Source organism: Strongylocentrotus purpuratus, unplaced genomic scaffold, assembly GCF_000002235.5.
Source record: "Strongylocentrotus purpuratus isolate Spur 01 unplaced genomic scaffold, Spur_5.0 spur5_scaffold_9, whole genome shotgun sequence".
Classification (NCBI taxonomy): Eukaryota; Metazoa; Echinodermata; class Echinoidea; order Camarodonta; family Strongylocentrotidae; genus Strongylocentrotus; species Strongylocentrotus purpuratus.
Genome location: NW_022145615.1, coordinates 22,376,127 through 22,390,029, shown reverse-complemented (window position 1 = coordinate 22,390,029; position 13,903 = coordinate 22,376,127). Strand labels below are relative to the sequence as shown.

Below are 13,903 nucleotides of genomic sequence, written 5' to 3'. Positions count from 1 at the left end.
CCGAGTCCAGGGGGCAGAGCCCCCGGAAGCTCAGGGGGTTTAGGTATATTTTAATTACTGTCGGATGAGCATATTTTGATACCTTGTGACACAGGAAGGTTACTACAAAGGTCAACTGCCCCCCCCCCCCCCCTTTAGTACGTCGAGTTTTTTGTTTGCAAGCACAGACCCTAATTAGACACTTTATCCAAAAAAAAAATCATTGTGCATTCAGAGAAGCCTAGCCCAGCCTACCCACTGCCATGTGCAGCTGAGTCTGAAATAAAGTTCTGAATTGAATTGAATTGTGTCCAGTGTCAGGAGCAGTTATAGTACATGGCCTATGGTAGTCTTATAGTGCAGGCTCTCTTTTACAACTGACCTGGGTTTGTGCCTGCAAATTAACTAGCACCCACCCGCCCCATCCCATTCAGCTATGGCAAAATCGATTTTGCCTTTTTATATTTGTCTTTCAGCTACACCTTCAACAGAGAGAATCTCGTGAAACGCGAAAGGACGCACGTGTGTCTTTATTTCTTCTGTTATTTCTCTATCTTTGGAGTAAGTATGATATAAACATGTTCATCGGTAATTGTATGAATGATTCTAATCAGATTTGTCATTATTTTTGTTCATTCTAAGATGTGTTTATCAAATCCGCGTTAAAGAAAGTCGCCGTGTTGTAAGGGTAGTCCCATACACTAAATTTGTTGCTGTTAAATCTACTAGTCAGTACTAGGCCTAGGGGCGCTGGTCCGAGAATAAGGATCGTCTTCATAAACGGAGATCGTCTTTGTAAACGCGGACCAATGCGTCCTCTAAAACAAGGATCATTTGCAAAAAAAGCAGATGTTCCATATTTTTGATCGGCACATTGGCGATGCAAAAAACGGATTCCGGGATGATTTTCTTGATTTGATAGACCCTAGATAAAGTACCCGGTTTTCGGCCACTTAAGACAAAATCCTATTTATTGGACTCTTTACTTCCTATTTATTATCATTTCTTGTTCAAATCATGGCGCAAATATTATTATTATTTAAACAAAAAAAGAATCCCAAAAAAAAATCACGAATTGCCATGACAATATTCATTTCAATTTTCACTGTTTTGGAGCCGGTTATCGGCCGAGCGTTTCAGTTTACGGCCGCATGTACAAAGTCAATAGGAAGCGCTCGCGCGCGCCGTGCGTTTCTGCGCTGATGTATAGCACAAGCGGGCGGAGCAGGTATCCCACGCCGGAGCTCCCGGGTGCTCGCCTGACCGAATACAGGCACAGCGGTGATCGGAAGTTGGAATCTGAATTAGACAGACATATCGTGTGTGCGTCGCGGTGTGCGGCTGCATTGATTTAATACATGCGATGAGATACTTTTGAGCTTGCGACCAGTACAAAATCGGGCTCTATATCTGAAAAATACTTGAAATAAAGCTCATTTTATGGTACCCATATTTCTTACATACACGCGTAAGAAACTCGATTTTTCAGATTTGGGTAGCGGGACCGCCGATTACATCGCTAAAATGTGATATTTTAGGATATATTTTTCATTGCAAATGTGGTTCTTCAGTGACACTGGCATGGTATGGTATGTGTGGGATATGTGTTATGCTATTATGCGATGTATTTTAAAGTGATTTTACCATGTATCCAACCAATTGGCCGAAAACCGGAGCTGACCGATTACCGGGTACTTTACTCTACATTTTAATTTTTTTTTACATTGTCGTTGACTAAGTTTGTACAGAGACCTTCACATTATGAGCAATAAATCCTTGGAAAGACGGACAACCCATAAAAGTAGACGGTCAACTAGGGTTATTTTCCCCTGGGGTATCCAAATTTGGCATTGTCAGCGGGCGGTTCGGCGAAACCCGCAGAGCGCCGATGAAAAAAAACGTCCACGAAAATGCAGACGATCCTTGTTTATGAGGACGCATTTTGTCCGCGTAGAGTAAAGGAGCCGGTAATCGACCAGCTCCAGTTTTCGGCCGATTGGTTGGATGCATGGTAAAATCCCATTAAAATACATGGCATAATAGTATCTAGGGTGTCTGAATGATTTTTCAATTTTCAATTTGGGATTGTTTTTCACCATTTTTGTTTGATATTTGAATAAAAAATGTTATCAGAATAATACATTTCAAATTTCAAGTCTCACCGATGTTTCTATCAAAAGTTACAGCCCCTCCAAAACGCTGGTATATTCATATCATTTTGGTCAAAATCGACGAAAAAGACGTCCACGCAGAGTGATGTTGTTTTGCTAAATTTAGCCAAACGGCTGTATCGCGCGATATGCAAGCGTATGCATATCGTACGCATGCTGCTAAGCCAATCCGCGACTTGCAGCTTGAGCTACGCTGTCTCCGCGACATGTGCCATTGACTAGTATGGTTGGCGTTCGTCGCACAATAAACCCGGAAGTGAATGCACGTTATAGTCAATGGCAATATCGCGGAGATGTCTCCGCGATATTGCCATTGACTATAACGTGTATTCACTTCCGGGTTTATCGACGAGATGTCTCCGCGATATTGCCATTGACTATAACGTGTATTCACTTCCGGGTTTATCGAGGGAATTGCCAACCATAATTTCAGTCACTATAATGTGTAATTGAATTTGGGGTTTCGTTCGTGCGCGGAGATGTTACGCGATGTAACCATGGTTTGGACTGAGCGGAGCGCACGCCCCCTAATTAGCTGATCCACCAAATAGCGAGAAGGGTATTTTTAAACTGTTATCAGTTGTGATCCCTGGGGGCTAGCGAAAATATAATCACATAGAATTGTTCCTTAGGACTGGGACTACTTATCGATCGGGGCGTCATATCTCAAAAGTGACAAACCTCAGAGTTAGCCAGGACACAATGTTTAAATTGCTGTTTTGACCAAGATATTTTTAAAATTTCGGGGGCTACGCCCCTTTGGAAATATTGGAATTCACCTGCTCTTTCATATGACACCTCATTCATTGATTATCACCTTCAGGATCACAACAGATAAAGGTTTGAATCTCGATTTGAAAAAAAAAATTTGACTTTTTTTGCATGGTCGCGCAATGCACGTAGGCTGCATAGGGATGCGTGTAATCTCTATGGGAAGAATTTTAGCACACAACATCGGGTGCGCGATCAGACACCCTAATAATAGCACAACACATATCCCACACATACCATACCATGCCAGTGTAGCCTTAAGGGCTCTCTCGAAATGTTTTTTTAATGAAAAAAAACATTTCGAGAGAGCCCTTAAGGCTATGCCAGTGTCACTGAAGAACCACATTTGCAATGAAAAATATATCCTAAAATATCACATTTTAGCGATGTAATCGGCGGTCCCGCTACCCGAATCTGAAAAATTGAGTATCTTACGCGTGTCTGTAAGAAATAGAGTAGTGGCTCCGGTCTGCGGCCGATCAGCGGGAACTGCCGATTCTATTTTTATGCAAATACTCACAGAATACTTCAATACCCTCAATAAAGAGTCCATATACTTACTTATTAAATAGAAGTCACAAATAACCTAACTGACCCACAGCGTGGTCAGCATTGACCACGTTTCAAAATGCTTCGAGTTCCCCGGTTTGTGGGCACGCGTACGTCACAAAGCTTTATGCGCTACGTTACGATCAAAGCATGTACCAAATTACTACGTGTAACCCAAATTCTCATGTTTATCTGTTGCTACGGTAAATTTGTCAAGTTTGAAACAATTTCACCTTTTCCTCGAATTGATCATCCCATACGGGGGTACGTACTACTAGAAACTATCGGGTCATAGCGGGTACACACATCAGCACACATACCATCATACACGATCCCGCATGTTATGTGTGTATTAACACCCCCCGCCGCAAACCAGAAAAACACGTAATTACGTGCCGGTTTGCGGCCACCCCATGCAACTGGCCATGCGGTGGCACAATCAAAATATCTGCGATAGGAGACAGACCACAGCCATCATACTTCCACAAAAACATCAAATTTCACCTCCAATCGGACAAATAGAGCTACAATATAAATCTAGTCATGCCTCGATCTCTTAACTTAAAAGTTAGCACCTGCTGGAATTTGCATCGGCGACTGGTGCCGTAGATTTCCGACATCGCTGATGGATACTCCGTACCGACAGGAGCATCTGCTACGGACGTTTTCGGCAAAGCAGAACTTACCGGGGAATCCACGGTAGGTTTCAATGATTATTATCGAGTCATATTCATTTTATTTTTAAAACAAATACCCCTGGCCGCAAACCGGGCTTTGCCGCAAACCGGAGACTCTACTCTATGGGTACCATAAAATGAGCTTTATTTCAAGTATTTTTCAGATTTAGAGCCCGATTTTGTGCTAGTCGCAAGCTCAAAAGTATCTCATCGCATGTATTAAATCAATGCAGCCGCACACCGCAACGCACACACGATATCTCTGTCTAATTCGGATTCCAATTTCTGATCACGGTAGTACTAGTTTTCGGCCTGGCGAGCTCCGGGGAGCTCCGGCGTGGGATACCTGCTCCGCCCGCTAGTGCTATAGATCAGCGCGGAAACGCACGGTGCGCGCGCGCGCTTCCTATTGACTTATGTATGCGGCCGAAAACTGACTCCAAAACAGTGAAAATTGAAATGAATATTGTCATGGCAATTCGTGATTTTTTTCTGGGATTCTTTTTTTGTTTAAATAATAACAATCTTTGCTTCATGATTTGAACAAGAAATGATAATAAATAGGAAGTAAAGGGTCCAAAAAATAGGATTTTGTCTTAAGTGCCCGAAAACCGGCTCCTTTACTCTATATGAGGATATCCTCGTTTATGAGGACGATCCTCATTCTCGGACCAGCGCCCCTACTGCTATTAGTAGTCGCACATAGCTGCATCGCAATCCAAAATCAGACACGTATCCAAAATTTGATCTGTAACTGCAGCGTGGAGATACCCTACTAAAACATACCCAAAATGAAGTAAATATTCATTAAATGTCCAAATAAAGATCATGATTTAAAATTGTTTATGTGTATTTTGTTTCATGTCAATTTTCTTGTTATTTTTGGAGTTTTTTTCGAAAAAACATTGATAATAGAGTACACTTTTTCACAGGTTTCACTGCAACCCACTGCACAATACATGAGCATACCGTAATGAGGATCTGATAATGAGACGCGCGCCCGTAACCCACCATCAGAATGCACTTGTATTCTGCAGCGGTTTGCCGTGAAACCTGAGAAAATGTGTATACTAATACTCTATACATCGGTTCCACTTACCGACTTGACTGAATAAATCCATTTATTGGTCCCTTTTCTGAAAATTATAGGTCGAAATCGACATCCATGTTGATTATCTGGCAGCCGTCTTTTAAACTCTCGCTGCGCATGACGTCATCTAAATCTCATTCTTTCTAGTCTACCCGCAAGGCAAAATGATTATGAAGGAAAAACTGTGATAACTTCATTACAAACTTGTAGCTCATGCACTATTTTTCCTTCATAGCATTACTAGTACTACTTAAGTTAAATACTAGTACATTGGAAGCCATGATGGTGATTGATAACAGTGCAAGTCCTTTACCATTTGCTCTCATATTTATTTCTTTTCACAGAGCTGGAGTGATTTTGCATCATGGATGATGAAGTTGGAGAAGGTGTGGAGGAGTCCAGTGTTGCCAATTTCGGAAAACGGCCTCCCGGGATAAAGAACAGATTGCCTTCTAAGAAACAAAAACTGAATAAAGCCGAGCTGTACAAACCTCCCACCATGACAGAACTTGCTTCTCTAAAAGAGACAGAGATGCTTTACAACTCAAGCTTGTTCAAGTTACAGGTATGTACAGGGGCCCATTCCTTGAAACCGTCGTAAGTCTAACTTCTTGACTATCCCATTGAAACGTGTATTATAGATTACCAGTAACACACGTTTCAATGGGATAGTCAAAAAGTTAGACTAATGACGGTTTCAAGGAACAGGCCCCAGTCTCTAGTTTAATTTTCCTGTTAGGTGATGTCGACCAATAGCCCAGTTTACTATCATATTCAAATTTAATGCATACTAATTACTATTTAAACAAAAATTTTCTTGACAACCTAAAATTTTGCCCAAGGCTTGCTCAAGATAGCGCCAAGTAATGTATGCAGACTGGATTTGAAGTATTGAAGTTCATCATTGATAATGGGTATATGGAATAACGCATCACTAGGTCCCCAGGATAGAAACATCCATAAATTTGAATATGTTTCAGGTTACAGTTTTGTTATAGTTTAAGTTTATTATTCGGTTTAAGGTTAGATATAGTGTTCAGACCAGGTTTAAAGTTAATATTGACCAGAACATGTGTTGTACAGCCCGTAATCTAGATCTCATTTACATAAAAATTGACCTAGAAACAAATCTCTATTATCCTGTTTATTGGAATTTTTCATGAGAGAAAAGTGATGATCTGAGAATGATATGTGTTCATTTATAATACAAAATATTAACATTAATTGAAAAGTGTACTTATATTTTATAATTATCAGGATATAAAAACAGTTTCCTTTGATTCTGTATAACATTTTCCAGAATATCCCCTGTTGAATTTCTTTTGATTTGTGTTTTGTTGTTTTTTTGCTTTAGAATGAATTTAATAAGATGATAATACTGAGGTAGTCATTAGAAACAACTCATACTCTTGAGTAAACTTCCAAAAATTGTTGATTTCTGCCGATTAGTCTCATGGTTTCTCTTTCTGTCAATCTCTTTATGTCCAAATTAGATGGATGAGCTTCGCATGGAGGTCGAGTTGAAAGAGAAGAAGAAGAAGGGTTTACTGCCTATTCTTCAGTCACTGGAAGAAATCTTGCGCAAGCTGCCACCAATGACCATCCCAGATGTGAGTAATGGTGGTCTTGCTAAATATATTACTCATTGCGGATGTAGTATCAAAAATAGTATCGCTAGTGATATTCGTTTGTCTCGCAATGTATGATCAACAAGGGATCTAAAAGATCATGATCACTTGAGCACTATTGTGCTTCGGCCAATAGGCCTTGTCGGTTATTGATCAAATTATTTGACCTACGGATCCGCCCATAGAGTATAAAACACACTTACATTATATTTTACTACCTGACAAAGTGTTGCAGCAGCGCACAAAATGTTGCGAGACAAGCAAATATATCTAGCAATATTATTTTCAATGTTAGTCTTGTTATCTGTATCGGGGGAGCTACAGTTTGGTATATTAACCGATTGCCTTCGGGAACCGGCAGGCCCCTGTATTGAATGCCTATGTGAATCCGAGAATTCAGTTGTCAACATGTTAACTTAATGCTTTGATCGTATATATACGAAAATCTTAGATGTGGTAAATAACATATAATGGGATGAAATAGTCCTTTTTTTGTAGATGTATTCCTGTACATAAAAACTAAGAGAAACTTTTAGTAATTGTGGACTGAATAAAAGGAAAGTGAGAAAAAGATAAATCTGATCACTTTCATTTTTTTCATTTTATTGAAATGAAAGTAATATACTTACCGGTATATAAAAATCTATCTCACCTGCCTGAAATAATTCATCCTTAAAAAAAATTGAAGCGAAAAAGTTAGCGATTCCACAGAATACTGTCATCAAAATAGATATACAATTTAGGATTGTGTAGCCTTGAAGAGAGCGTAATTAACACAAAGAGAAGAACTGAAGTTCTGAACCAAGTTTTTCAATTATCTTGTAATAATAGGCATCAGAACTAGAAGGCTCCCTGCCCAAGAATGTGTGTTTGCCGATGCGATGGAAGAAGACCCAACTCAAAGGAGAAATCAAATTACGCAAGCCATTGGAAGTCAAGATCATCGGTAGCTATCTCCTCGGAACCTGTCTGAACGATCCTCTGACCATCGACATGGCCGTCCAAATACCAACTGTGAGTATCTTAAAAAACCAACAGAACTTGCTGGTCTTTTTTTTGGAGTTGGAGTTGGATGATTCTCTTTCAGGAAAGGTCACACCTGACTTATTGTATCCCAGCTCTGTCTACTGGTTAATTTCATATCACGGGAAGAAAGTTTGTTGCCGGAAATCAGGGTTAGCTTCAAATAACCGATTAACTCAATCATGATCAGACTCAAATAAATTAGTGGATTCCACATCATACTTAGAGATTACTATGTGCTATCTTATTACCCATTTCATTCTTTTCTTCCCCTCCCCCCTTTTTATGCCTCCGTTACGAAGTAGCCGGAGGCATTATGTTTTCGGGTTGTCCGTCCGTCCGTACGTCCGTACGTCCCGTTCTCGTGATCGCGTTATCTGAAGAACCGATTGATGGATTCCTGCCAAACTTTGGTCATGTATGTATCTTGCAGAGCCGATGAACTGATTAGATTTTGGGGTCACGAGGTCAAAGGTCAAAGGTCACAGGACTCATTATGTATGCAAAAACAGCTCGTGATCGCGTTATCTCAAGAACCGATTGATGGATTCCTGCCAAACTTAGGTCATGTATGTTACTTGCAGAGCCGATGAACTGATTAGATTTTGGGGTCTTGGTCAAGGTCAAAGGTCATGCGGCTCATTATGTATGCAAAAAATAACTTGTGATAGCATTATCATTAGAACAGATTGATGAATTCCTGCCAAACTTAGATCATGGATGTATCTTGCAGAGCCAATGAACTGAGTAGATTCTTGGGTCATGAGGTCAAAGGTCAAATGTCATGGGCTCATTATGTATGCAAAAATAGCTTGTGAACGCATTCTCATTAGAACTGACAGATGGATTACTATTTAACTCAGGACATCTTGCAGAGCCAATGAACTGAGTACATTTTAGGGTCATGAGGTCAAAGATCAAAGGGTCATATATGTATATGAGAAATTGCTTTTTGGTTTGTAAACTTGCTCTATGACGGAGGCATCATTTTCGACTGCGCGCAGTCTAAGTTCCATCTAGTTTCCTTTTCAATATGCAATGAAATTTAACAATATGAATGTAAGTGTAAAACAATATGATTATTCGTTTATTTTTATGCAAACAAATGTAACGCATATTCTGTAAGTTATTGTGTTTTCTGACCAACAAAAATTATCAAGATAAAGGGGGGAAAATGTAATAAAATCAATGGTTCTTTAGCTTTAGCATTTAGACTGTCTATCCACCATCCTAGTCAAGCATCGCTTATGATTGCGGTCTCCTGCACTTTTTCAATAGATAGTTTGGATAATACTTTAAATTTTATGCTAATATGTTATGGAAATATTAAGTTTCGTTATTATATGTACATATGTTTTTAAAAAATCCATTTTGACATGAAGTAATTATTGGTTGTACATGTTGTATTATACCTTAAATTTATATGTTCTTTGTTATTCAGTTATATTTTATTTGGAAAATGCAGAAATAAAATAAAATCATCACACATTTCTTAACCTTGTTCGATGCAGGAATGTTTCCAACCCAAGGATTATCTCAACTTCCGTTACCACCACAAGAGGGCGCTCTACTGCATGTATCTCGTGAAACACCTCAAGAAGAAGAAGGATCTCGTCAAGAGTGTGTCGTATGGATCGCTTCAAGGGGATCACATGACTCCCGTCATACTTCTGAAGTTAGTCGGTAAGTCTCGGCATCTTCCCTATTTCACAGAGTTTTTTTATCTGCTTTAAGATTTCCTGTTATCCTGTAATATTAACCCTGTATTTGAATTATTTTTTCCCCATTTTATCAAGTCAGATTTTTGGGTGGGCTAAGCATTTAAATGTGTGTTTCCCTAGATTGTTAAAGCTCTACTGCACTACTTATAGCTACTTGAGCCCTCTATATAACAAACAATGCCCTATCAGTGACCATTGGTCCTCCATGATCCTCTTTTTATGCCTCCGTTACGAAGTAGCCGGAGGCATTATGTTTTCGGGTTGTCCGTCCGTCCCATTCTCGTGATCGCGTTATCTCAATAACCGAGTGATAGATTCCTACCAAACTTTGGTCATGTATGTATCTCACAGAGCCAATGAACTGATTAGATTTTGGGGTCACGAGATCCAAGGTCAAAGGTCACAGGGCTCATTATGTATGCGAAAATGACTCGTGATCGCGTTATCTCAAGAACTGATTGATGGATTCCTGCCAAACTTAAGTCATGTATGTATCTTGCAGAGCCAATGAATTGATAAGATTTTGGGGTCACAAGGTCGAAGGTCAAAGGTCACAGGGCTCATTATGTATGCAAAAATAGCTTGTGATCGCATTATCATGAGAACCAATAGACAGATTACTATCAAACTCAAGTCATGTATGTATCTTGCAGAGCCAATGAACTGATTAGATTTTGGGGTCACCAGGTCGGAGGTCAAAGGTCACATAGCTCATTATGTATGCCTATAAATAGCTTGTGCATGCATTATCATTAAAACCAACAGATGGATTACAATCAAACTTGAATTTAAAAATTGTTTCTGTTTTGGTTTGTAAAATTGCTCTATGGCGGAGGCATCATTTGTGACTGCGTGCAGTCAAAGTTCCATCTAGTTCTTATGTTAATTGAGAGCTGATTTGATGAGATAGCCACCTGTTCAGTGACCTTGCAGGGTGGTCTAATCCCTCCTGTACACTAGTACAGATGGGCTTTATTGTTGCAGAGTTGTTCTGTCATGTACTGGAGCAGTCACGTGCTAACAATATTGTTTGTTTGTTTTCTTCTTGCTCCATCTGTATATGACGGCTGCAGGCAAGAATGCTACAGTGAGACTCATACCGTGCCTTCCCGAGACTGGCTTCAAAGAGGCAAGATTTGCTCCCTCTAAGAACAACATCCGGCAGCAGTGGTACAACCAAAATAGTGAAGAAGGTAAATTTTAACATTATAGTCTATTTATCTTAACTAGGCAGAAGGATGCTAACACCAATTTGTTATCTAATCTCTAAACCCTTCAGTTTTAACTAATTTTATATGACAGGAAGAAAGTTTGTTCCAAAAAGCAATGGTAAGCTTTAAAAAACTGACCAACTCAATCACAATTACATCAAATTGTGAAGGAGGTATATTTTAACATTGTAGTCTATTCATGTACTTTCGACAGAAGGGTGCTAACTGCTAACGCCAATTTTTATCAAATTACTAATCCCTAGAGTTTTAATTGCTATAAGAAGTAGCTGTGTTAGTTTGAAGTGTTAATATCATATTCGCTTGTAATCCAGATTACTGGTTCCAAACAACAGAGCCTGCCCATGAGGTTCAACACGAATTCATTCAAGCAAGGGGCTGGATGACGTTACACTTTGGTACTATATCATTGTATAAATGCTTGAGTGCCATATCATGGCGCCTAGAATGAAGCTGGGCTGATGATACTTGTGTTAAAGATAAACTTGAGTTCCGGTAATAAAAAGAAAACGACTTCTCACAGAATAAAACAAAACTTACACTGAATTTTCAAGTTCTGGCCCTGAATTGTGGAACTCACCCCCTACAAACCTCCGAAATGAGAACTCCTACTCACAGTTCAAGTCTTTGTTAAAAACGTTTCTGATATTAGTTTGTTTAAAGTGACTCAGTAACATTGTTGAAGGTTGATGAAAAAAATCTGTAATTTTTTTATGAAATGTTACTTATTATATTCCTTCTACTGTTTTTACCCTCTAACACGCAAAAAATCCTGAGAAAATTCTCAAACCACAAAAATATTTATGGTTTTCTTTGAAGGTATCACTGTGCAACACACTCTAACAGTGATAACGGTAACAGTTAATTCTCCCAACCATTTTTTGAATTTTCCCAACTGTTTTTCCTTGAATTTAAGACGTGAGACAGTATTTTAAAAATCTTTCAACACTGTCTGGAATGGTATAAAGAGCCAATTTATTGCTTTGTGACGATTTACATTCACGTACATGTAGCATTGAAGGCACTACCTTAGCACCATTTCCTCTCATCTGAACAATGCTACCAATTCCCCTTTAAAGGTAAAGACCAGTATTGGAAACGCCCCAATTTCAAAAAATGAAATGGAAGCTCTTATTACCAATCATGTGAAAGAATGTGTTTTGACTAATACATGATGATAAAAAATTTGTCGGGAAACCGCCTACTAAATCATATATTTGATAAATTTGTTTCTCTCATGGTCTGTGAGAGATATAGGGTAGTCCCATATACATCTTTCTGTGTATAGTGCTTGTAACTTTACGAAGAATGGGCCAAATTTCTTATCATTTTGATGATTCCAGAACCTTGCAGATGCTAGATGCTAGATGATCAACCTTTTCTGATCGATTCCACAACGTTTCTTTCACAATGCAATCGCATGACCATAACTGGTCTTTACCTTTAAGATAACTATTGTTATAATCCCTTCACTCTTTTATGTGCTTTCAGAGACCTTCCCTCCCACCCCACACTACAACTTCTCCATTCTACGAGACATGTCGTTAGAGCGCCACCTGCACCACCTCTACAACGCATCCTACGACTTCCCAGCATTCAAAGACGCTGTTCTGCTTCTCAAGGTCTGGCTGCACCAAAGAGAACTAGACCAGGTAGGAACACATTGAGTGATTTCAAGTTGGGTGTTAGTGTTAGTGTTTAGAGCAGTTAAGATGTCTTAAATCGAGCTAAAAATTTGATGATGAAATTAAGAGCCCGATACCGATATCAATATCGATAGTTTACCACCCGTAAACACCACTGTGATAGCGCTACACAGACTTGATTTCACGACAATGGTTTAAAAATAGTACATCAGAACTATTTGCATGAAAAGCAAAGAATAAATTTACACTTATTTCTCTGGTCTTATAAAATAACTCATTATACACAAAAGAATGTATGAATCACTTAGTAAAAGACATGTTTCACATATTTCCATTTGATTGTCAGACAATAAATTAGCATCGTTCGTGGGTTGACTGTTGTGCGGGTACAATGGTAACACCGAACTGGAAATCAAAATTTGCTTAATCCCAGGGGCTAGTGTTAGTGGATAGGACATTTGTACGTAAAATATTAACACCAGCCACAAAGGTCGGTTCAGCAGACGACAATTTTGCAAAATCGATAACACTAGCTACCGGAAGTTGACGATATTCAGAGGTCAAAGCCTTAACACCAGCTGATTTTCATTTCCGTGTTTGGGGCTGGTGTTAGTGTTTATTAAACCCTAGCAGTCGAAGGTCCATCTAGTTTTGTTTATCTGTGTGATTCTCCTCTAGATCTGCGGTGGCTGCAATGGTTTTCTTATCTCCATGGTGGTAGCTCACCTCTTGGACAATGGTCAAGTCAACAAAGTGATGAGTGGACAACAGGTGGTCAAGAATGTACTGCATTTCATCGGTGAGTGTGAAATATTAAAGGTCAAACTCAGGAAGGTGAATGAATATAATGTTGAATAATTAGGTTAATCTTGGTATTTATTTTGCTTTAATGAATACTTGATTAGAATAAAAAGAATGATGTGTACAAACTTAATTTGGTTTTAATTTTCTCTCAAAGTGTTGTCTATATTTTGAATGGTGGTGTCTCCACTCTCTTTCTATCTATCTTTCTCTTCTTTTTTTGCCTTCTCTCTCTCTCTCTATCTATTCTTTCTCTCTTTCTCTCCCTCTCTCTCTATCTATTCTTTCTCTCTCTTTCTCTCTCTCTATCTTTCTCTATCTTTCTCTCTCTCTCTCTCTCTCTCTCTATCTCTATCTATTCTTTCTTTCTCTCTCTCTCTCTCTCTATCTAGTCTTTCTCTCTCTCTCTCTCTCTTTAGTCTTTCTCTCTCTCTCTCTCTTTCTATTCTTTCTCTCTCTTTCTCTCTCTATTCTTTCTCTCTCTCTCTAACTCTCTCTCTCTATCTCTATCTATTCTTTCTCTTTCTCTCTCATGTTCCCTGTTATTGTTTTTTATATTAGTTTCACGCCTCTCCCATTCATGCTCCATGTCTCTCCCATTCACCCTCTATTTCTCGT

The 13,903-nt window shown here is 39.1% G+C and overlaps 1 protein-coding gene across 1 annotated transcript in view; it reads left to right on the top strand.

Annotated features, from left to right (window-relative positions):
* The first annotated feature begins 424 nt into the window (after window positions 1-424).
* The window catches only part of LOC577631 (nucleolar protein 6), a 29,716-nt gene continuing 16,237 nt past the window's right edge, over window positions 425-13,903 (top strand). The window contains exons 1-8 of the mRNA XM_030976383.1: window positions 425-540; window positions 5,582-5,802; window positions 6,731-6,847; window positions 7,697-7,879; window positions 9,400-9,571; window positions 10,683-10,802; window positions 12,330-12,490; window positions 13,163-13,283. Of these exons, the coding sequence (XP_030832243.1) occupies window positions 5,602-5,802; window positions 6,731-6,847; window positions 7,697-7,879; window positions 9,400-9,571; window positions 10,683-10,802; window positions 12,330-12,490; window positions 13,163-13,283 (1,075 nt within the window). The 5' untranslated portion in view covers window positions 425-540; window positions 5,582-5,601. The remainder of the gene's footprint in view (window positions 541-5,581; window positions 5,803-6,730; window positions 6,848-7,696; window positions 7,880-9,399; window positions 9,572-10,682; window positions 10,803-12,329; window positions 12,491-13,162; window positions 13,284-13,903) is intronic.